Below are 16,794 nucleotides of genomic sequence, written 5' to 3' on the forward strand. Positions count from 1 at the left end.
GCGTTTGGGCTTGCCAGGTCTGTTCAGCTTTTTCCTCTAGGTGGTGATCAGTTGACAGCTCAGCCCCTCTCTTCACCCGAGTGTCCAAGACATATGGCCGAAGATCAGAAGAAACGACTACAAAGTCGATCGTCGACCTCCGAACTAGGGTGTCCTGGTGCCAAGTGCACTGATGGACACCCTTATGCATGAACATGGTGTTCGTTATGGATAAGCCGCGACTAGCACAGAAATCCAATAACAACTCACCGCTCGGGTTCAGATCAGGGAGGCCGTTCCTCCCAATCACGCCCCTCCAGGTATCACTGTCGCTGCCCACGTGGGCGTTAAAGTCCCCCAGTAGAACGACAGAGTCCCCAGTGGGAGCGCTTTCCAGCACGCCCCCCAGGGACTCTAAAAAGGCCGGGTACTCTACACTGCCGCTAGGCGCATAAGCACAAACGACAGTGAGAGACCGTTCCCTGACCCGAAGGCGTAGGGAGATGACCCTCTCATTCACCGGGGTAGACTCCAACACATGGCAGCTGAACTGGGGGGCTTTTAATAAACCCACACCAGCCCGCCGCCTCTCAACCTGGGCAACACCAGAATAGTGGAGAGTCCACCCTCGATCGAGAAGAGTGGTTCCAGAACCCAAGCTGTGAGTGGAAGTGAGCCCGACTATATCTAGACGGTATCTCTCAACCTCCTGCACTAGCTCAGACTCCTTCCCCGCCAGTGAGGTGACATTCCAAGTCCCAAAAGCCGGAGTTGGCGCCCGAGGTTTGGGTCGGCCGGGCACTCGGCCCCGACCACTGCCCAAATCACAACACACCGGCCCCTTACGGTTTCTCCGGCAGGTGGTGAGCCCACCGAAGAGCGGCTCCACGTCATGGCTTCGGGCCCTGTGGGCATAGACCTGGCACCAGGCGCTTGCATGCGAGCCCCCCCGCCCAGACCTGGCTCCAGGGTGGGGCCCCGGTGACCCCATACCGGGAGGGGTGAACGAGATCCTTGATTTAATAGTCATAAGGGGATTTTGAACTGCGCTTTGTCTCGTCTGTCACCCAGGACCTGTTTGCCTTGGGAGACCCTACCAGGGGCATATAGCCCCAGGCAACATAGCTCCTGATATCATTCAGGCACTCAAACCCCTCCACCTCGGTAAGGTGGCAGTTCGCAGAGGGGTTTTTTTAATATGCCTCCACAAAATTTTCATTTCAAGAAACAAGTTTTTTTTTCTTTTTTTTTTATTTCAACCAAAGCTTCATTGAACGAGATGTAGTTAATAAAACTCTTTTCACACTATCATGCATCCAAAACAATACTACAAACATACCTAAGGTACGTTTAAATTATGATCACGCAATTACCTAAAAGTTAAAAATCAAAGAAACATGTATTAATTACCTGAATTAATTAAAACAAACCTTACAAGTCGTCTTGTATGCTAGTTATTCAAATACATTTACTAAATTATTTTCAATAAACTTTATTCCTAACAACTGGAAACAATTTGCGTTCCGGGGCTTCGCACTAAAACCCCTTTGCAAACTACTACTCCCAAAAGCCAGCGCTTGCGGGAAACATCGCGAGACTTGGTGAAACGGGAACTGGGTCATGTGAAAATGAGTGTGGCGATTCCTCTCTTGGGCCTGGCACATATTTGAAGGCAGAGACATATCGAGAAATGGAACCTATACGGACATAACCTGAAGCTGTAATGTGGCTGCTGTTTCAGATTACGAAGTGCTGTTTGTTATAAAAGGCTCGTTTTAGGATTTATGCAGTTCTGTGTTGCTGACATGTTTTTAGTTCTTTAAGTGAGCTCGCTAACTCAGAGCTAGCATAGCATACCTGATAGTAGTGTCACTGGTGGTGCTAGCCTATATATATATATAGCTATAGCTAACCGCAGGTGCTAACACTTTTTTTGTTTTGTTTATCGTTAGTTCCCTTTTTTTGGCAGTATATAAAATTTCGGTGTACATGAATCTTTCAGTTATTGTTGAGCTCACTGAAGTGCAAACAATCCTTGTGTGTGTGCTAGCTGATTACTAGGCATTAGCTTTGTGGTAGCTGTGTACTGTCACTGTGTTTGTTTATTATTCTGAGACTAATAATTTATAGTTTACACTGCGTTTTTATCTTTAAAACATAAAAGATTGTATATTATTAGTATTAATCACACTACTGTCTGATAAGATCTAGTAGGAAGAATTTCCAATGTTAGACTTCTTATGTAGCAGTTAACTGCATTGAATGTATAATTCAGTGTAAAACAGGAGTAGTTTAACGTTAACAGCGCAATCAATCATGGATAAGTGCATGGCGATGATTAAAAATAAAATTTTAGGTGCCTTTCTGGCTTCACAGGTGCTTTAGTTAACATTCCTAATAATTATTTTTATTACCTGACTCCTTTGTCCAAGGAGACTTAGACTGAAAGTTAACCGTGTTTGCAGTGTTTTATAACTACACTACCTGGTGCTCAGGAGTTCATCCTGTCATGTAATAGTCTGATACTCTTTGTTTTTGTTCCATGGTTTGTTTATCTAGAGCAAGGAAGAAGATCAGCCAGAGGCAGGAGGAGGACCCCAGGGCAGGAGGGAGAGCAGCTGTGCATTCTGGGGGATTTGATCCCACACTTTCTGAAACAAGAGGGAGGCGATGTCAAGCACAGCCATGAAGAAAAAGGTTTGTTGACTGCTGTATATAAAAGACTAAAACAGAAATTTGGATTTATCAGTAAACATCTAGTTGACTTTTTTTGGTAATATGTCAGTTATTTGGACTTTATTTGATACTTAATGAAAGAGAAATCGTAATTGTTTCTTTTGGTGAAAATTTAAGTGTGTTTTGTTTTCCATGTATTTTTTTGGAAATTTTTTGAAATCTGAAAGTTTTCCTGATAAATGAGGTCAGCAGCGGGAAGCCCTTGCATGTATAATAAGCAGTGGTGGTTTTGCTTGCTGTGCTTCAATAATACAAACTTATTTTCCAGGAAAATTTATAAGCTGTTTGTTGAGTGAAAATCTAGAAGTGCAGGGGTTTTATTTTCTAGATGCTAAGGTTATGAAACTATCTGGAAGCCGTGATGTTGAAGCTTTGCTTGGGTACAAGTTTGGTAGAAATCTTCAGGCCAAGAGTTTATTCTCCAGCAAGTGGTGCTATTGCTTAGCTGAGTGAGACCAAAAAGAGCAGCGCTTGGAAAATCCCTGTTTCAACTTGAAAACACAGTCACGTGCTTGATATGTTTCAGAGATCATGCTTTGTTGTGGATTGGAAAAGGACAGAAATCGGCATCTTATTAAAAGGCCCAGAGTTTATCAGCCTGGATACCTGACTGCCAGTGCCATGTCTTGCAGGTCCTTCTGATGGGAAAGAGTGGTTCGGGCAAGACCAGCATGCGCTCAATCATCTTCGCCAACTACATTGCCAGAGACACTCGCAGACTGGGCGCTACAAGTAAGCCCTAGCAGAGGAGATCTTAGGAGACATTCCTGTTTCTGAGATATGTGCCAGGTTCATTGAAAGCATCATGTTTGTTGGTCAAATTGAAAACAGTCACCCCTCCCCCAGTTCTGTGAATGAAGCTGTGATTGACAAGTTGTAGCATTGATTCAAAGGTCATGGTTGTTCCAGTGGTGTCATATCTTGTTTACCTGTGGAGAGGTGCTTGCAAGAGAATGGTGGGATGTCCTATGTACCAAGTGATGCCACAGGTTGATTACTGGCTGCTCAGCATGAAAATCGCAGCAGTGATTTTTCCAGTTTCGGTTCCAGTGCCAGTTTCTTTATTATACATGGTTACTGGGATAGGGTGACAGGTGAACACCAGGTCTGATAAACGCTGATTTGAATTAGAAAAGTATATAAAACCAATGTTAAGACATCTTGTTTTTCCTTTCTTTAGTTGATGTGGAACATTCTCATGTCCGATTCCTGGGCAACCTGGTGCTGAACCTGTGGGATTGTGGAGGGTAAGCCTTTGCTGAGTTTCAATGTATGTGGAGAAAACATGTTAAAAGACCTCAGAGGCCCCATATAAACTCATTGCACCGTTGTCATGTGTGTGGGCACTGGCTTTCAATGGAAAGAATTGTAGTAAAAACAAGTTGAATCACGAAGGAATAAAAAGAACATCCTAAGGGTAAATGCCATTACTTGGCATGAATGTTGAGGTATCGGTGAGACCCGCCTTCCTGCCATAGGATGTAACACTTTGCCATATGCTGAGTGAGCAGTCATTGAGCTCCAGGGCCTGTCCCTGACCTGCTGTGGTGCCTCGGTCACCCTCTCCAAGCAGCTTGCTTTCGGAGCCCTTCCAAATTTGTGTTGAGAAAATTAGGGAAAATAAATTGGATCGCGTGTACATGGCAACAAATTTCAAACAACCACTTGTGAATAGTTGACTCTGGTTTTCTCAATTTCCTGTTTTCAGTGGTTTCTGAAGTGGAAGAAGATGATCTATGCCATGTGTGTTTCTGTGTATATATATGTGTGTGTGTGTGAGAGAGAGAGAGAGATTGTGTGCATGCAGATGCCGCTTCAGCACCTGAGAGTAGATCCGTGTGGCGTGATTGACTGGACTTTCACGCTCTCCTTAAAGACAGGACACGTTCATGGAGAACTACTTCACCAGCCAGCGTGACAACATCTTCCGCAACGTGGAGGTGCTGATCTATGTGTTTGATGTGGAGAGCCGTGAGCTTGAGAAAGACATGCATTACTACCAGTCCTGCCTGGAGGCCATCCTGCAGAACTCCCCTGACGCCAAAGTGTTCTGCTTGGTGCACAAGATGGACCTGGTGCAGGAGGACCAGAGAGACCTGGTAGACACCCCTCATCCCTACATGCACACACGCTGTGTCTTCCACTTCCATGTATGCACACAACAGTTATTCACTGATGCTGCTTGGGCATTATTAAATTTCATATCCTTTTCCATCAGATCTTCAAGGAGCGCGAGGAAGACTTGAAGAGACTCTCTCGCCCATTGTCTTGCACATGCTTCAGGACATCCATTTGGGATGAGACACTGTACAAGGTACCATGTATGTCTGTGGACTTTGTCAAAACCGTTAGTCCAGCTCAGTGGATCTCTTCATCGAGGCCCAGAAATGCAGAGCTACAAGCAGCTCCCAATGTACCTACAATAGAATTTCCCCCTCTGCTTGAAATTAAATCTTTCTTGAAACTCTTTCCTGCCTGCTTGTGGTAACGGCTTGTCTAGGCCTGGTCCAGCATAGTCTACCAGCTCATTCCCAACGTACAGCAGCTCGAGTCCAACCTGCGCAACTTTGCCCAAATCATCGAGGCAGACGAGGTGCTGCTGTTTGAGAGGGCCACTTTCTTGGTAAGAGCAACACGAGTGGCATCTGTGTGCTGTGGGGACTGGGAGGACCCAAGAGCTCTTAGTTGGGATGGAGCATGTTAGAGGCCCTGTGGGTTTGAAGGCAGAAGAAGCTGGGAGTAGAGCAAGCAGATGTTCCTACTAGACACGATGGAAGGCAGACATGTAAAGCAGCACTGGGGGAAAAGGACAATTGCAGGCAGGTATATAGAGTAGACTGACTATATTAAGGAGGGTGGAGGCTCTTAGAAGGAAGAGGAAAAAAGAAGGAATGGGTGAGGGTGGAGTTCTTCAGAGATCCTTTTAAGTTTGTAAAGGCTTTGTTTCTTAAGGAGAAGTCAGGAACGTTAAAGGTGGAAAAGCAGGAGGTGTACTCTGGTGATGAACACGATAGTGGACTTGAATTGGCTGGATGTGTGCCCCCCGAAGTGGGAGAGGTGCAAGAGGTTGTGTGGCGGGCAAAGGCCTCCTCCGCATCTGGCCCAAACAGAGTACCATACTGGGTATTTAAATGTGCACCGATGTGGTGACGTATTTGTGGAGATTGATGGCTGTTGTGTGGAAGAAGGGGGTCATTCCCAAGTCATGTTGGAGAGTGGGGGGGGAATTTTTCTTCCTAAGGAGAAGGATGCTGTTGAGAGAGGCCAGTTCAGGCCTATTGGCCTTCTCAGTGTTGAAGGGAAAATTTTCTTTAGCATTGTGTCAAGGAGGTTGGTAGCATACTTTAAGGCCAACAGCTTGATTTATACCCCCGTGGAGAAGACAGGGCTTCCAGGATGCTCGAGGTGCTAAGAGCACACCAGTATGATTTGGCATCAGATTCAGACTGCCAAGAAGAGCTCTCTGTGTGGTGTTCTTGGACTTAGCGACCGCTTTTGGGTCAGTTCTGCACAGTTTGCTGTTGGAGGCGTTGAGGTTTTTTAAGGTCCCTGAAAGTGTTACGAGGTTGGTGAAAGCCCACTTTGCAGATATTCAGTTTGGTTTTAGTACAGAAAGCTATACAATGTCTTGGCATTGATTGGAGGTTGGAATCATGGCTGGATGTACAGTTTTGCCATTGGCTTTCAAAATGGCAGTGGAAGTTGTTGTAAGGGCTTCCAAATGGGTTGTTGGCGGTGAGAGGCCGCAGGATGCGATGCGCCTACCTGCTATTAGAGCATTAATGGATGAGATGACCATTACGGCTATGGCTCCTTGTACTCATTTGTTGTCTAAGCTCAATGATAACTTGAAGTGGGCCAAGGTGAAGGTTAAGCAAAGTAAATCAAGGAGTCCTGGTGGTTGCTGGAAAGGTAGTGCAGGAGAGGTTTCGTATTGAGGTTGCTGAGTAGAAAGAGGAGGTGAGGCATGCAAAGGCAGTCACTTTAGTTAAGCGGGGTCAGTGAGTAAACTGGGAAGGCGAAGAGAAGAGGAAGCTACACTGGCAATATGTGTGTGGGCTATGGAGGCGAGTCGCATTAAGTTTGTTGGAGCGACTTATGACATCCTGCCAGAGCCACAGAACGGTAAGTGGTGAGCAGGTGAGGATGATTCTTGCAAGTTGTTCAGCGGTGTGGTGATGCTGAGGTACATTTTGTCAGAGTGTAAGGTTACCTTGGTGCAGGGGCACTATACTTGGTGCCATAATCAACTTCTTAAGTGTTTAGCAGGTGTTAGTGGTGAATTCTTTGCCTGTTTGCAGTATAGCTAAAACAATTTGTTTTGTGCGGGCAGGAGAGAATAACACTATGCAAGAGCGGACGTGCCCTGGTAGGTGGGGTAACGCACAGGACTGGAAGCTGCTGGCTGATGTAGGCAAACAGCTCCAGGTACCGCAGGTCATCGCACTTACTTCATTACGTCCAAACTTGGTGTTATATTCGGAGTGTGAGCGGATCATGTACTTAGAAGAGTTAACGGTGCCGTTTGAGGATGCTACTGGGGAGACGTACGAGTGGAAATTGTTAAAGTATGCAGCTCTGGTGGCAGAGGAAAAAAGACCATGGGTGGTGGGCTCACGTTGAGACTGGTAGAGGTGGGTGTTCGGGGGTTTGTGGCTAAATTGGCTACATCATTGGGTGAATTTGGTGTTAGAGGCCGTTTGTTAAGGGTGGTGGTGAAGGAGCTGTCTGAGATTGCTGAGAAGGCAAGTCTCTGGTTGTGGGTGAGAAGAGAGTAGGGTAGTTGGGGTTACAGGCTGGAGGGAGGTGTGTAGTGGTGGTAAAATTAGTGGCAGGTGGCTAGTAATGGGAGGTAGCTAGTGGTAATTAAGGAAGCATGGCCTTGTTAATTATGATAGTTTTAAATTTGTGGGGTGGTGCACTTACCTCCATATCTGCCAGCAAGAAGTGTAATCAGCGATGGTTCGAGTTTGTGAAGGTGGTGTGTTTAAAGGTATGTATGGAGCTGTGGTTTAACTGGGGTGGTTGAGTTTGTGGAGTTGTGGTATTTGTTGGGGTTGAAGGGCATCTAATGTGTGTGGAGGGAGGGGGTGAGTCTGGGACACCAGACTGCACTGTTGAGAAAGAGAAAACGCAGACCAAGGGAGGTGCCCAATTGACAACCTCAGTGAAATACTCATGTTGTTACCCTGTAGTTGTGTTGGTTAGGGAAGGAAGTTAAGCTTCTGGCTCTCAAGTCATGGAGATGTAGTTGTTGGTAAGGCTGGTTGTTCTCTGTGGCTTCATGCTGATGTCTGTTGGACTGGGTCCTTTTGTAGAGCTGGTGTAATATAGTCATGGGGTATAAAATCACGTCCAGTGTATCTTGGATGTTTCCAGTCCTTATATGGGCTGTTTTTCAGTTTTTTTAGCGAGGTTCCCCTGTTTGGTCTGACTATTCCTGTATGGGTTTTTAAAATACAGATTGCTTGCATCTGTTTGAATGTTTTTCACTTTCAGTTGCTTTTTTTTCCTTTTTAAGTTCACTGATCATCCGGGACTGTCCTCACACGGTTACCTGTTGCACTGTAGGTGATCTCGCACTATCAGTGCAAGGAGCAGCGTGACGCACACCGGTTCGAGAAGATCAGCAACATCATCAAACAGTTCAAGCTGAGCTGCAGGTGAAAACCGCCTTCCTGCCAGATGCTGCTAGTTGCAGTGGAGTATTTTGTGACGCTTGCTGTAATTCTCTCACTGCTAGATCATACAGGGACATTTTTTTTTTTTTTTTTTTTTAATATAGCTATACGGATGCTCTAACTGTGCTTTTGTTTTAAATTTGCAGTAAGCTGGCAGCCTCCTTCCAGAGCATGGAGGTACGCAACTCGAATTTTGCTGCCTTCATTGACGTCTTCACCTCCAACACCTACGTCATGGTGATCATGTCTGACCCATCCATACGTGAGTAGCCCTGCCTGGGGGAGAGCTATATGTTGAGAGCATGTCGGATGCAGGGTGGACAAAGAATTTCAGCACTCGAAGAGGTTTAGGTGTTTTAGCGAGCGGCTGTGGATACGACAGATTAAGTGGTAACCTGCTCTCTCTGCTCCTCCGTTCCCCCAATCAGCATCTGCAGCTACGCTCATCAACATCCGCAATGCCAGGAAGCATTTTGAGAAGTTGGAGCGCGTGGATGGGCCCAAGAATAGCCTGCACATGCGCATGCGCTAGTCACGAGGACTGCTGAACTCTCGCCCTCCCCCAACTTGTTCCTCGAGAATCTCTGCAGCCTCGGCGGGGGGGGGGGGGGGGGCAGGGAGTACTGGGCCCGTCTCCCAACACTCAATCAGTCACAAGTGTCTGGCTTCTACAGCCCGCCGCCTTGCTTAGGAGATGAGAGCTTCAGAGTGTGTGAAACAGCCATGTGCCACTGTCTCACTCAATCATACTGTGTTTTCTACTGTAGTACTAAAGGAAGTTGTTCTAACCTCCTGTTTCATAGGCTGGGGCTGAAGTGTGCGCAGGCAGTGGGTGGTGTTGGAGGATGGGGCTCTGAGATTTACTCTATTTCTACCTGTATATGTGGGCTTTATGACTTTTCTTGTGCGCTGTCACGGTACACTGTGCACATTGGGAGGGGCGAAGCAAACCAGAGCAAGTTAAAAAAATTTTAAACACAAGAATGTCACCTGATCTTTTTCTGTAACTACTGCAAATACCTTTAACCTGTCTGAAGAGTGTAATTACAGAAGGTGATCACTTAATTTTTAGCACATCTCTTCATCATTTGAAATTATAGCAGTGCATAAATTGGGCCCTACAAATTTCATTACATCGAGGCAGGTGGTGTCTGCCATACCAGATTGACTTTTAAGTACCTTGCACAGTGTAGTGAAACTAGTTTTATGGAAACATGTACAACTGGGCTTGTACTCCAAATATTTGTTGGTCTTAAAATCAGATTCTTAGAATGAGATTTAAAAATGGGTAAAATAAGTGCGCTTTTGTTCTTTGTTTCGGGATATGTGTCAAAGAAGCACACAACCCTCTTTCTGCAAACTGTAGCAGTATTGTCACGGCAAACACACTGAAGATAGATATTTCACTTGCTTTTTTCATAAAAGATTTCTTACTGTGGTAGAGATGGGACACAGTTCTGCTGTGAAGATGGAGAGCTGTCAGCAGGCAGGGCTGCTGACCAAGTAGTCGGGGGGGGGTCCCCAGCCCCACTTTGTAGGAGCTGTGTGATCCCAGTCAGCCACTGAATGTTCCTGACCTTGTGCAACTGTTGATCTTGGATTGCCAAATAAAATATGCAAATATGAAAAATGCTTGAAGACCTGGTATGAAGTGTTTTTTTTCCTGTCTCTATATTGCATGGTCTTGTTTCTCTGGGGAGAGGAAGTTGGAAATGTGGCTCCAATATGTGTCAGACCTTGGCTGGGGTTGGGGCCTTTAAAAGAAAAAAATACAGCTTTGATATTTTCACAAACAGTGCTCCCATAAATGAAAAGAATTCAGTGCTGTTTGTTCATATTTAATCTATTATTCAGAGTTTTTATGACAAGCATTACATTTGTCAGATTCTTAACATTAAGATCAGAGTCCGGCCATGGTGTTCTAGTGATTCTTAATGTGGTGCAAACCAGGGAAACAATATTATAGTACATTAACTGAAATGACCCTTTCTGGTCCATTTAAACTCCATATCTTGGTTTAAGATGCGCCATGTAACCCCAGTCATATTTAGCAAGCTTCGGTTTATGTTCTCCAATTTCAATAGTTACATGCAGGGGAAAATCCAACTTCTCTGTGTTTATATCCATATAGCTAGTACTATCAGACTTTTGGCTCCATTTTTCTTTATAAAATTTGGCATACTAATTCCAGAAATCAGTTTTCTACAGCATCAAAGGTACTAACCCAAAACAAGTTAAAATTTTATCACTCTTAATTCCCCATATTGGTTAGTTCATATGTAGATGATGGCTACATTTGCAGTAAAAATGCAGCATGTAAACTAGTTTCTATTACCATTGTTACTGCAATTAGCTGAAGTCAATAATCCTGAACCAAGTTTGTTCAGAAGTGTTCTTCAGAACGTTGTGACCAGTGTCGTCTTTTCTAATCGAGCTCCAGATGTGGTCCCCCGTCAGTGCTTTGTCTCAACTTCCCCGATACCTCATTCTCATTGCTTGGATGTCTTGATGGAAATGACCGCCCATGTTATTCCGAGCAAAGTTGCTACATGTGTTTTTTGGAACGTGATACTTTTGCACTAGGATCCAACAAATTCCTCTTTCAGGCATGACGTTAATAGCTCTTCACCGGATTTAGAGAGACGCAAATCTTTCCCTAAATCGTCTAATTCCTTTTGATTTGGAAAGTGCCGTTATCCGCAAAGATTAGCATCCTGTCCTCAATCATCATGTTCTTCAATTCTCATCGCTTTCTTTTTTTTTTTTTTAATTATTTTTATTTTTTATAGAGCGCTCTTCTCACATAGTGACACAGAGCGCTTTAACACAGGCATACAGCAAGAAAAATTGATACAAACGAAGACAGTCGACTAATGGCTACCATAATGAAGAACTTATTATAGAGCTACAAGTATACCTACTGGCCACCAGGGAAAGGAACAAAAACTCCCAACTGAAGGTTGAGGGAGAAAAAACCTCTGGGGGTCCACGGGCCAGTGGTTGCCCACCCCTCCTGGGCATTCTAGAAAGTAACAATTTGTAAGCCAGTGTTTAACAAGTAATTATAATGTTGGTAAATGGCATCTTGGATCCCCAGCTCGGCATGGAACGTCTCGATCGTCATGGCAGATGGACATCATCCTCTGTCAGCACGGGATTCGTCTGTCACAACTGGCCAGCCTCCTCAGGTCTTACGTACCAAGATAGTGCTCAACGAGAATATGGGACAGAGTTAGTAATTTCTTACTTAAGTAAATTTAGAATACATTTTTGTAAAGGTGATAAAATAAACAACCAAGGCAGGTCGAATTACATTACGAGGTGGAATGCCTGAGTGAACATATAAGTCTTAAGTCGAGATTTGAAAACAGAAACAGACGGGCATTTCTGACAGTAACTGGTAGACTATTCCACAGTTTAGGTGCTCTATAACTAAAGGTGTGACCTCCTACTGAGGTCTTATTGATCACGGGTACTTTAAGGTAACCTGCATCTAATGAACGGAGATATCGTTTTGGGATATAAAAATGAATGATCTCACAAAGGTAAGCCGGAGCAATGCCATGTATTGCCTTATAGGTCAAAAGTAGGATTTTATAATCAACTCTATAAGAGACCAGGAGCCAATGCAAGGATTTAAGTACCGGTGTTATATGGTCGCACTTCCTAGAAGTCAGTCTTCTGCTGGTTAACTTTTTGCCGTTCCAGCTCTTCGGGAACCCACACGGCTCATTTAACTCCGCTGTAGAAACCCATTTAACGCCACCTCAGGAGCTGTCAAGTACTTCAGAACCCACTTCAGAGTTTCTGTAGCCTAAGGTCTACAACACATGCATACTTAACCATTTCGATTGCATGCACATATCAGGAGAACAGCTTTCCGTCAATTTCAATGGAAATGTTCACAGTGCAGAAAAACAGCACCGCTAGAATGAACACCTTGAAATCATGTAGAAGACATATCAAAATAAAGGTTTACATTTTTGTTACGCAGTGATAATTTTAAAATGTACTTTAGAACAGTTCTGGTGGGCACAGCTTTTTACCCCAGATATTTAAAAATAATTGGGTTCTCTTGAAACTAGACCATTGCTGCTCATCTTGGGTTCCAAACCTCAGGAGTTCACGGTCAAGCCTCTATACCAAATGTTTCATTCTTGCTTGTTCCAGTGGTGTGCGTCTTGTCTATTCCACATACCACGTGCCCCAGATGGAAGGGTAAAATTTTATCTCCATTATTAGTTTTATGGGTGTTATCGCTATATGTTCAGGTGGCACAGTGGCACAAGAGGTGGTGGTGGTGGCTCCGAGCTCCTGGGATGTATGTTCAAATTTGATGCCGTCTGTACAAAGTTTGCACTTTCTCCCCATCTTTCTTTTACACTAGGCACTCTGGTTTCCTCCCATAGTTTGAAGATCTAGCATTGTTGCCTTGGAGAAAGCACACACACTGGCTGAAGCTGCTTTTTTCCCCAAGCGGGGTTGCAGCAAGCCAGAGACTAACTTAGCGACACATGGTATAAGGCTGGAGGGGGAGGGAACACACCCAGGATGGGACACCAGTCCATCAGAAGGCACCCAAAGCAGGACTCAAACCCTAGACCCACCACCAAGAGTGACCTAGCTTAGCTTGCTGTTCCACCACACCTCCCGCCCTTGGCGAAAGGTATCAGCAATTTTGATTATTATTATTATTATTATTATTATTATTAGTACCATTTTTGACTTGGTGCATATTTTCCTGAAGTGTGAAGGGGAATTACTTAGTGGAATATATCATGCCCCTGGCATAATAACCTATTTAAGGTTTTATATATAGGTAAAATAAGAGAAGAAATGATGCCAGTATTGCTTTTATATCATCTTTGGTGTGGAAGATACTGAAATGCGCAGTCGTAGGTGCGAAAAAGTAATGGTCCCTTCAGCGATCCACACTTTCGCCACGTGATGAGTGTTGCTCTGAGTCTAGTTCCATCGGTGTTCCGAACTTTAGAAATGGCTGTTACCTGGTTTGGAGTGATAGGCCTCAGCAGCTTTTCTCCAGTGGTCTTCAGAAATTTCCCTGGAATGTGCCATCATGTGTCTCTATGAATCTCTTTTGTCGACTGGAATTTTTCTGAGAAGGTTTTAAGTACGGCGGCACGGTGGATGGTGTGAGAGAATGTGGGTTTGATCCCTGCTCAGTCTGTGTGGAGTTTGCATCTTGTGTCTGTGTGGGTTTCTTGTGGTTGCTCTGGTTTCCTCCCACAGTCCAAAGGCAAGGTGTTCAGATTCACCCATAGTGTGTGAGTGACAGAGAGAGTGTGTGTGTTCCACTGATGTATGGATGAGTGACCCAGTGTAAGTAGTGTATCTAGCAGTGTAAGTCACCATGGTGAATAAGGTGTGTGGGTTGATAACACTACACAGAGTTCATTGGAAGTCGCTTTGGAGTAAAGCATCTGCTTAGTGAATAAATCTAAGTATTTGAAAAGGTTATTGTTCAGGGCTACCCAAATGAGACCAGTGTTCAAACAGCTCTAAGTTGGGTTCATTAAAGTTCGGGACAATTTCATTATCTTCCACAGCAAGGAAATGACATAAAAACAACACTGGTGTTATTTCTTTCTCTCTCGGGCTCATTCGCATGCTAGTAGAACTGACGAAAATGTCCGATCACAGTTAATGTCAAAATGCTGGAGAAGCAGAACATCCGAAATGGGCAAATGCTTTTTCAGAGCATTGTGTGCATTCGTGGAAACGGTTTCGAAAGGTGTGTTTTTTGTTCTCATAAGAGTACGCTCCACCGAGGGGGTAACAACCAGTTCTCCAGGCCAACGGTTCTGTTAACAGGGCGATACAGAATTCCCGACATGGAACGTGTTTATTCTGTTGGGGATCAGCTGATGAAAGCAACTATCTGACACACTGTTCAGTCTCCCCTTATAATTCTAGGGCAGCACAGCATCCCTCACACCCCCCCCACTCATCAACACTGTGAGAACTGTCTCTGCTGTCAGATGCTGTGTGTTTGTTGCAGACGCTCCCAGGACCGTTTGACAGAGCAGACGCTAGACCGCATTCATTAGAGACGCTCAGGACAGGACTCCCATAGAGTAAATATAAACAAAGAAGATTTTCTCCTGACCTTTCGCAGAGCTAATTCCGATGTCGCACTGGCATGAGCGAGATGACACAGAAGTCAGCAACCCCTGTGAACGAACCCACACAGCCTAAAAATGACCCAGGGCATTCTCGTTCAGGCTCGCCCCGCATCGACGAGATGTCCGCGAAGCTGTGTGTTTTCCCAGGACCTCCAAAAGAATACAAGACCCCCTACGTTAAAATCACAGGGCTTTGTTCCTTCTGTCAACAGTGAGAGAGAAGGGAAAAAAACTGATGGAGGTCTGGCTCTTTTAGAGATGGCAATGAAAGGCAAAGAAAAATAGGCTCTCGGTTGCAGTTTCTCAGCTGGAACTGAATGATGAAAATGAAATATTTCCAAGCACGGTGGCACAGCAAGTAACACTGCTGGCTCACAGCGCCTGGGTGGTGCGAGAGGATGTGGGTTCGATCCCTGCTCAGTCTGTGTGGAGTTTGCATGTTCTCCCCATCTCTGTGTGGGTTTCCTCTGGGTGCTCTGGTTTCCTCCCACACTCCAAAGACATGCTGTTCAGGTTCACCCATAGCGTGCGAGTGACACAGAGAGTGTGTTCCACTGATGTATGGATGAGTGACCCAGTGTAAGTCGTTTATCTAGCGGTGTAAGTCTTCGGGTGCTCTGGTTTCCTCCCACACCCCAAAGATACGCTGTTCAGGTTCACCCATAGCGTGCGAGTGACAGAGAGAGTGTGTTCCACTGATATATGGACGACTGACCCATTGTAAGTAGTGTATTTAGCAGTGTAAGTCACCTTGGTGATGAATACGGTGTGTGGGCTGATAAACGCTACATAGAGTTTATTCAAAGTCGCTTTGGAGAAAAGCGTCTGCTAGATAAACAAATAAATGTAAATGCTCTCTGTGACACTGTCGTTCTCATTCAGACTCAGAAAGCTTTAATTCAAAGTGAGCATTCTGACTTAAAAGGCTGCCCTTAATACAGCTTGATACTGCACAGAAACAAATGCGATGATATACCTCTTTCAAGGCTTTAGCAGCAAATGTCTCGGGGTCGAGCGCTTTCTGCGTGGCCGCAGTACGGGGGGCTCCGCTGCATGGTGCTCTGTAACGGACTCCATCTGCCCGTGCGCAAATAAAGGTCTCAAACTGCAGTTTGTTATGCTCTTGTCTTTAGCTTGTTATGATTTCCAGCTGCTAGCCTGTAGAGGACAGCTGTGCTAACAGTCAGTTAATGCTTTTTGACGAAGCCACTTAATTTTATTAATCTTGATATGCACCATAGTAAATGTAGTATAGGCCAGCGTGCACGTTCCAGCTGGCAGCCACATTCATCGGTACTTGGCAGTGTGAACTTTTAAGGATGCCAGTGGCGGTGCCAAGCAATGTGTTAGCCATTTTCTGCGGTCTTTGATGTGTTCCCATTTCCTCTAACGAAATTCACTGATTTTGACCATTTATAAAGATGGGCGGTTGTTTATTGAGCTCGTTTTAACTTTATAGTGTCTTGACATGAGGTGTGTTTGTAAGGCAAACGCAAGCTCAGTTGTGCTGTGTGTTGAGCTGGATGGATGGATGGATGGATGGGGTTAGCCCAGTGATTGCATCCTTCAGCTGCGCAGATCAAATTTAAGACCCTGGTTAGGGCCTACAAAAGCATCCATAGAACTCCCAGATATCTACAAGACTTGATCATCTGCTACACCCCAACCAGACCATTATGCTCCTCCACATCTGCCCGCTTGGTGGTTCCACACACAAAAGGTCCAAAAGGTAAAGCACGGAGTTTCTCGGTTCTGGCCCCATTGTGATGAAACGATCTCCCCCTCTCACTCAGAACTGCTGAATCTCTGTCCACATTTAAAAAAGGTCTTAAAACTCATCTTTTCGAGACTCACTTTGCTTATGATCTTTTAAATTCTTGCAAGGTTTAAATGTTCACGCACCATAACTTTGAGATCGTGTCTGGATAAAGCTTTACGCAGCTACTCCCGCAATGTATCGTAAATGTTTATATCTATCTCAAAAAAATCAAAAAAAATTACCAAGAAGGTGATTTGGAATCACGGATACTTGCCTAAAGTTTTATGCAGCTACTCGTGAAAGAAAGAAACTAACTGTGCTTAAGAATCACGTGTCTGCATCTAAGTGTCTCTCCCCTAATGCAATGAACAAATCGTATTTTCTATGAGATGTACGTCGCTTTGGAGAAAAGCGTCTGCTAAACGAATAAACGTAACTGTAAATGATGGGGGTTCTTCTATAAACCTGTGCTTCTACGAGCCCCCCCCATCACCAA

The 16,794-nt window shown here is 44.8% G+C and overlaps 1 protein-coding gene across 1 annotated transcript; it reads left to right on the forward strand.

Annotated features, from left to right (window-relative positions):
• Nucleotides 1-1,587: 1,587 nt before the first annotated feature.
• rraga (Ras-related GTP binding A) lies at nt 1,588-10,009 on the forward strand. Its single transcript, XM_018737017.2, has 10 exons — nt 1,588-1,699; nt 2,539-2,676; nt 3,348-3,447; nt 3,896-3,962; nt 4,592-4,814; nt 4,934-5,029; nt 5,216-5,338; nt 8,287-8,378; nt 8,543-8,658; nt 8,825-10,009. The coding sequence occupies exons 2-10, from the start codon at nt 2,650-2,652 to the stop codon at nt 8,926-8,928; spliced, it is 948 nt and encodes a 315-aa protein (XP_018592533.1). The 5' UTR covers nt 1,588-1,699; nt 2,539-2,649; the 3' UTR covers nt 8,929-10,009.
• Nucleotides 10,010-16,794: the final 6,785 nt, after the last annotated feature.

The sequence above is a fragment of the Scleropages formosus genome, chromosome 13 (genome assembly GCF_900964775.1).
Source record: "Scleropages formosus chromosome 13, fSclFor1.1, whole genome shotgun sequence".
In the NCBI taxonomy this organism is placed as follows: domain Eukaryota; kingdom Metazoa; phylum Chordata; class Actinopteri; order Osteoglossiformes; family Osteoglossidae; genus Scleropages; species Scleropages formosus.

Excerpts from the sequence above, each read along its gene's own strand:
- rraga (XM_018737017.2), top strand. The coding sequence starts at position 2,650 with ATGTCAAGCACAGCCATGAAGAAAAAG. Across the intron at positions 3,448-3,895 it reads TCGCAGACTGGGCGCTACAA|TTGATGTGGAACATTCTCAT; the intron begins GTAAGCCCTAGC and ends TCCTTTCTTTAG. Across the intron at positions 5,339-8,286 it reads TTGAGAGGGCCACTTTCTTG|GTGATCTCGCACTATCAGTG; the intron begins GTAAGAGCAACA and ends GTTGCACTGTAG.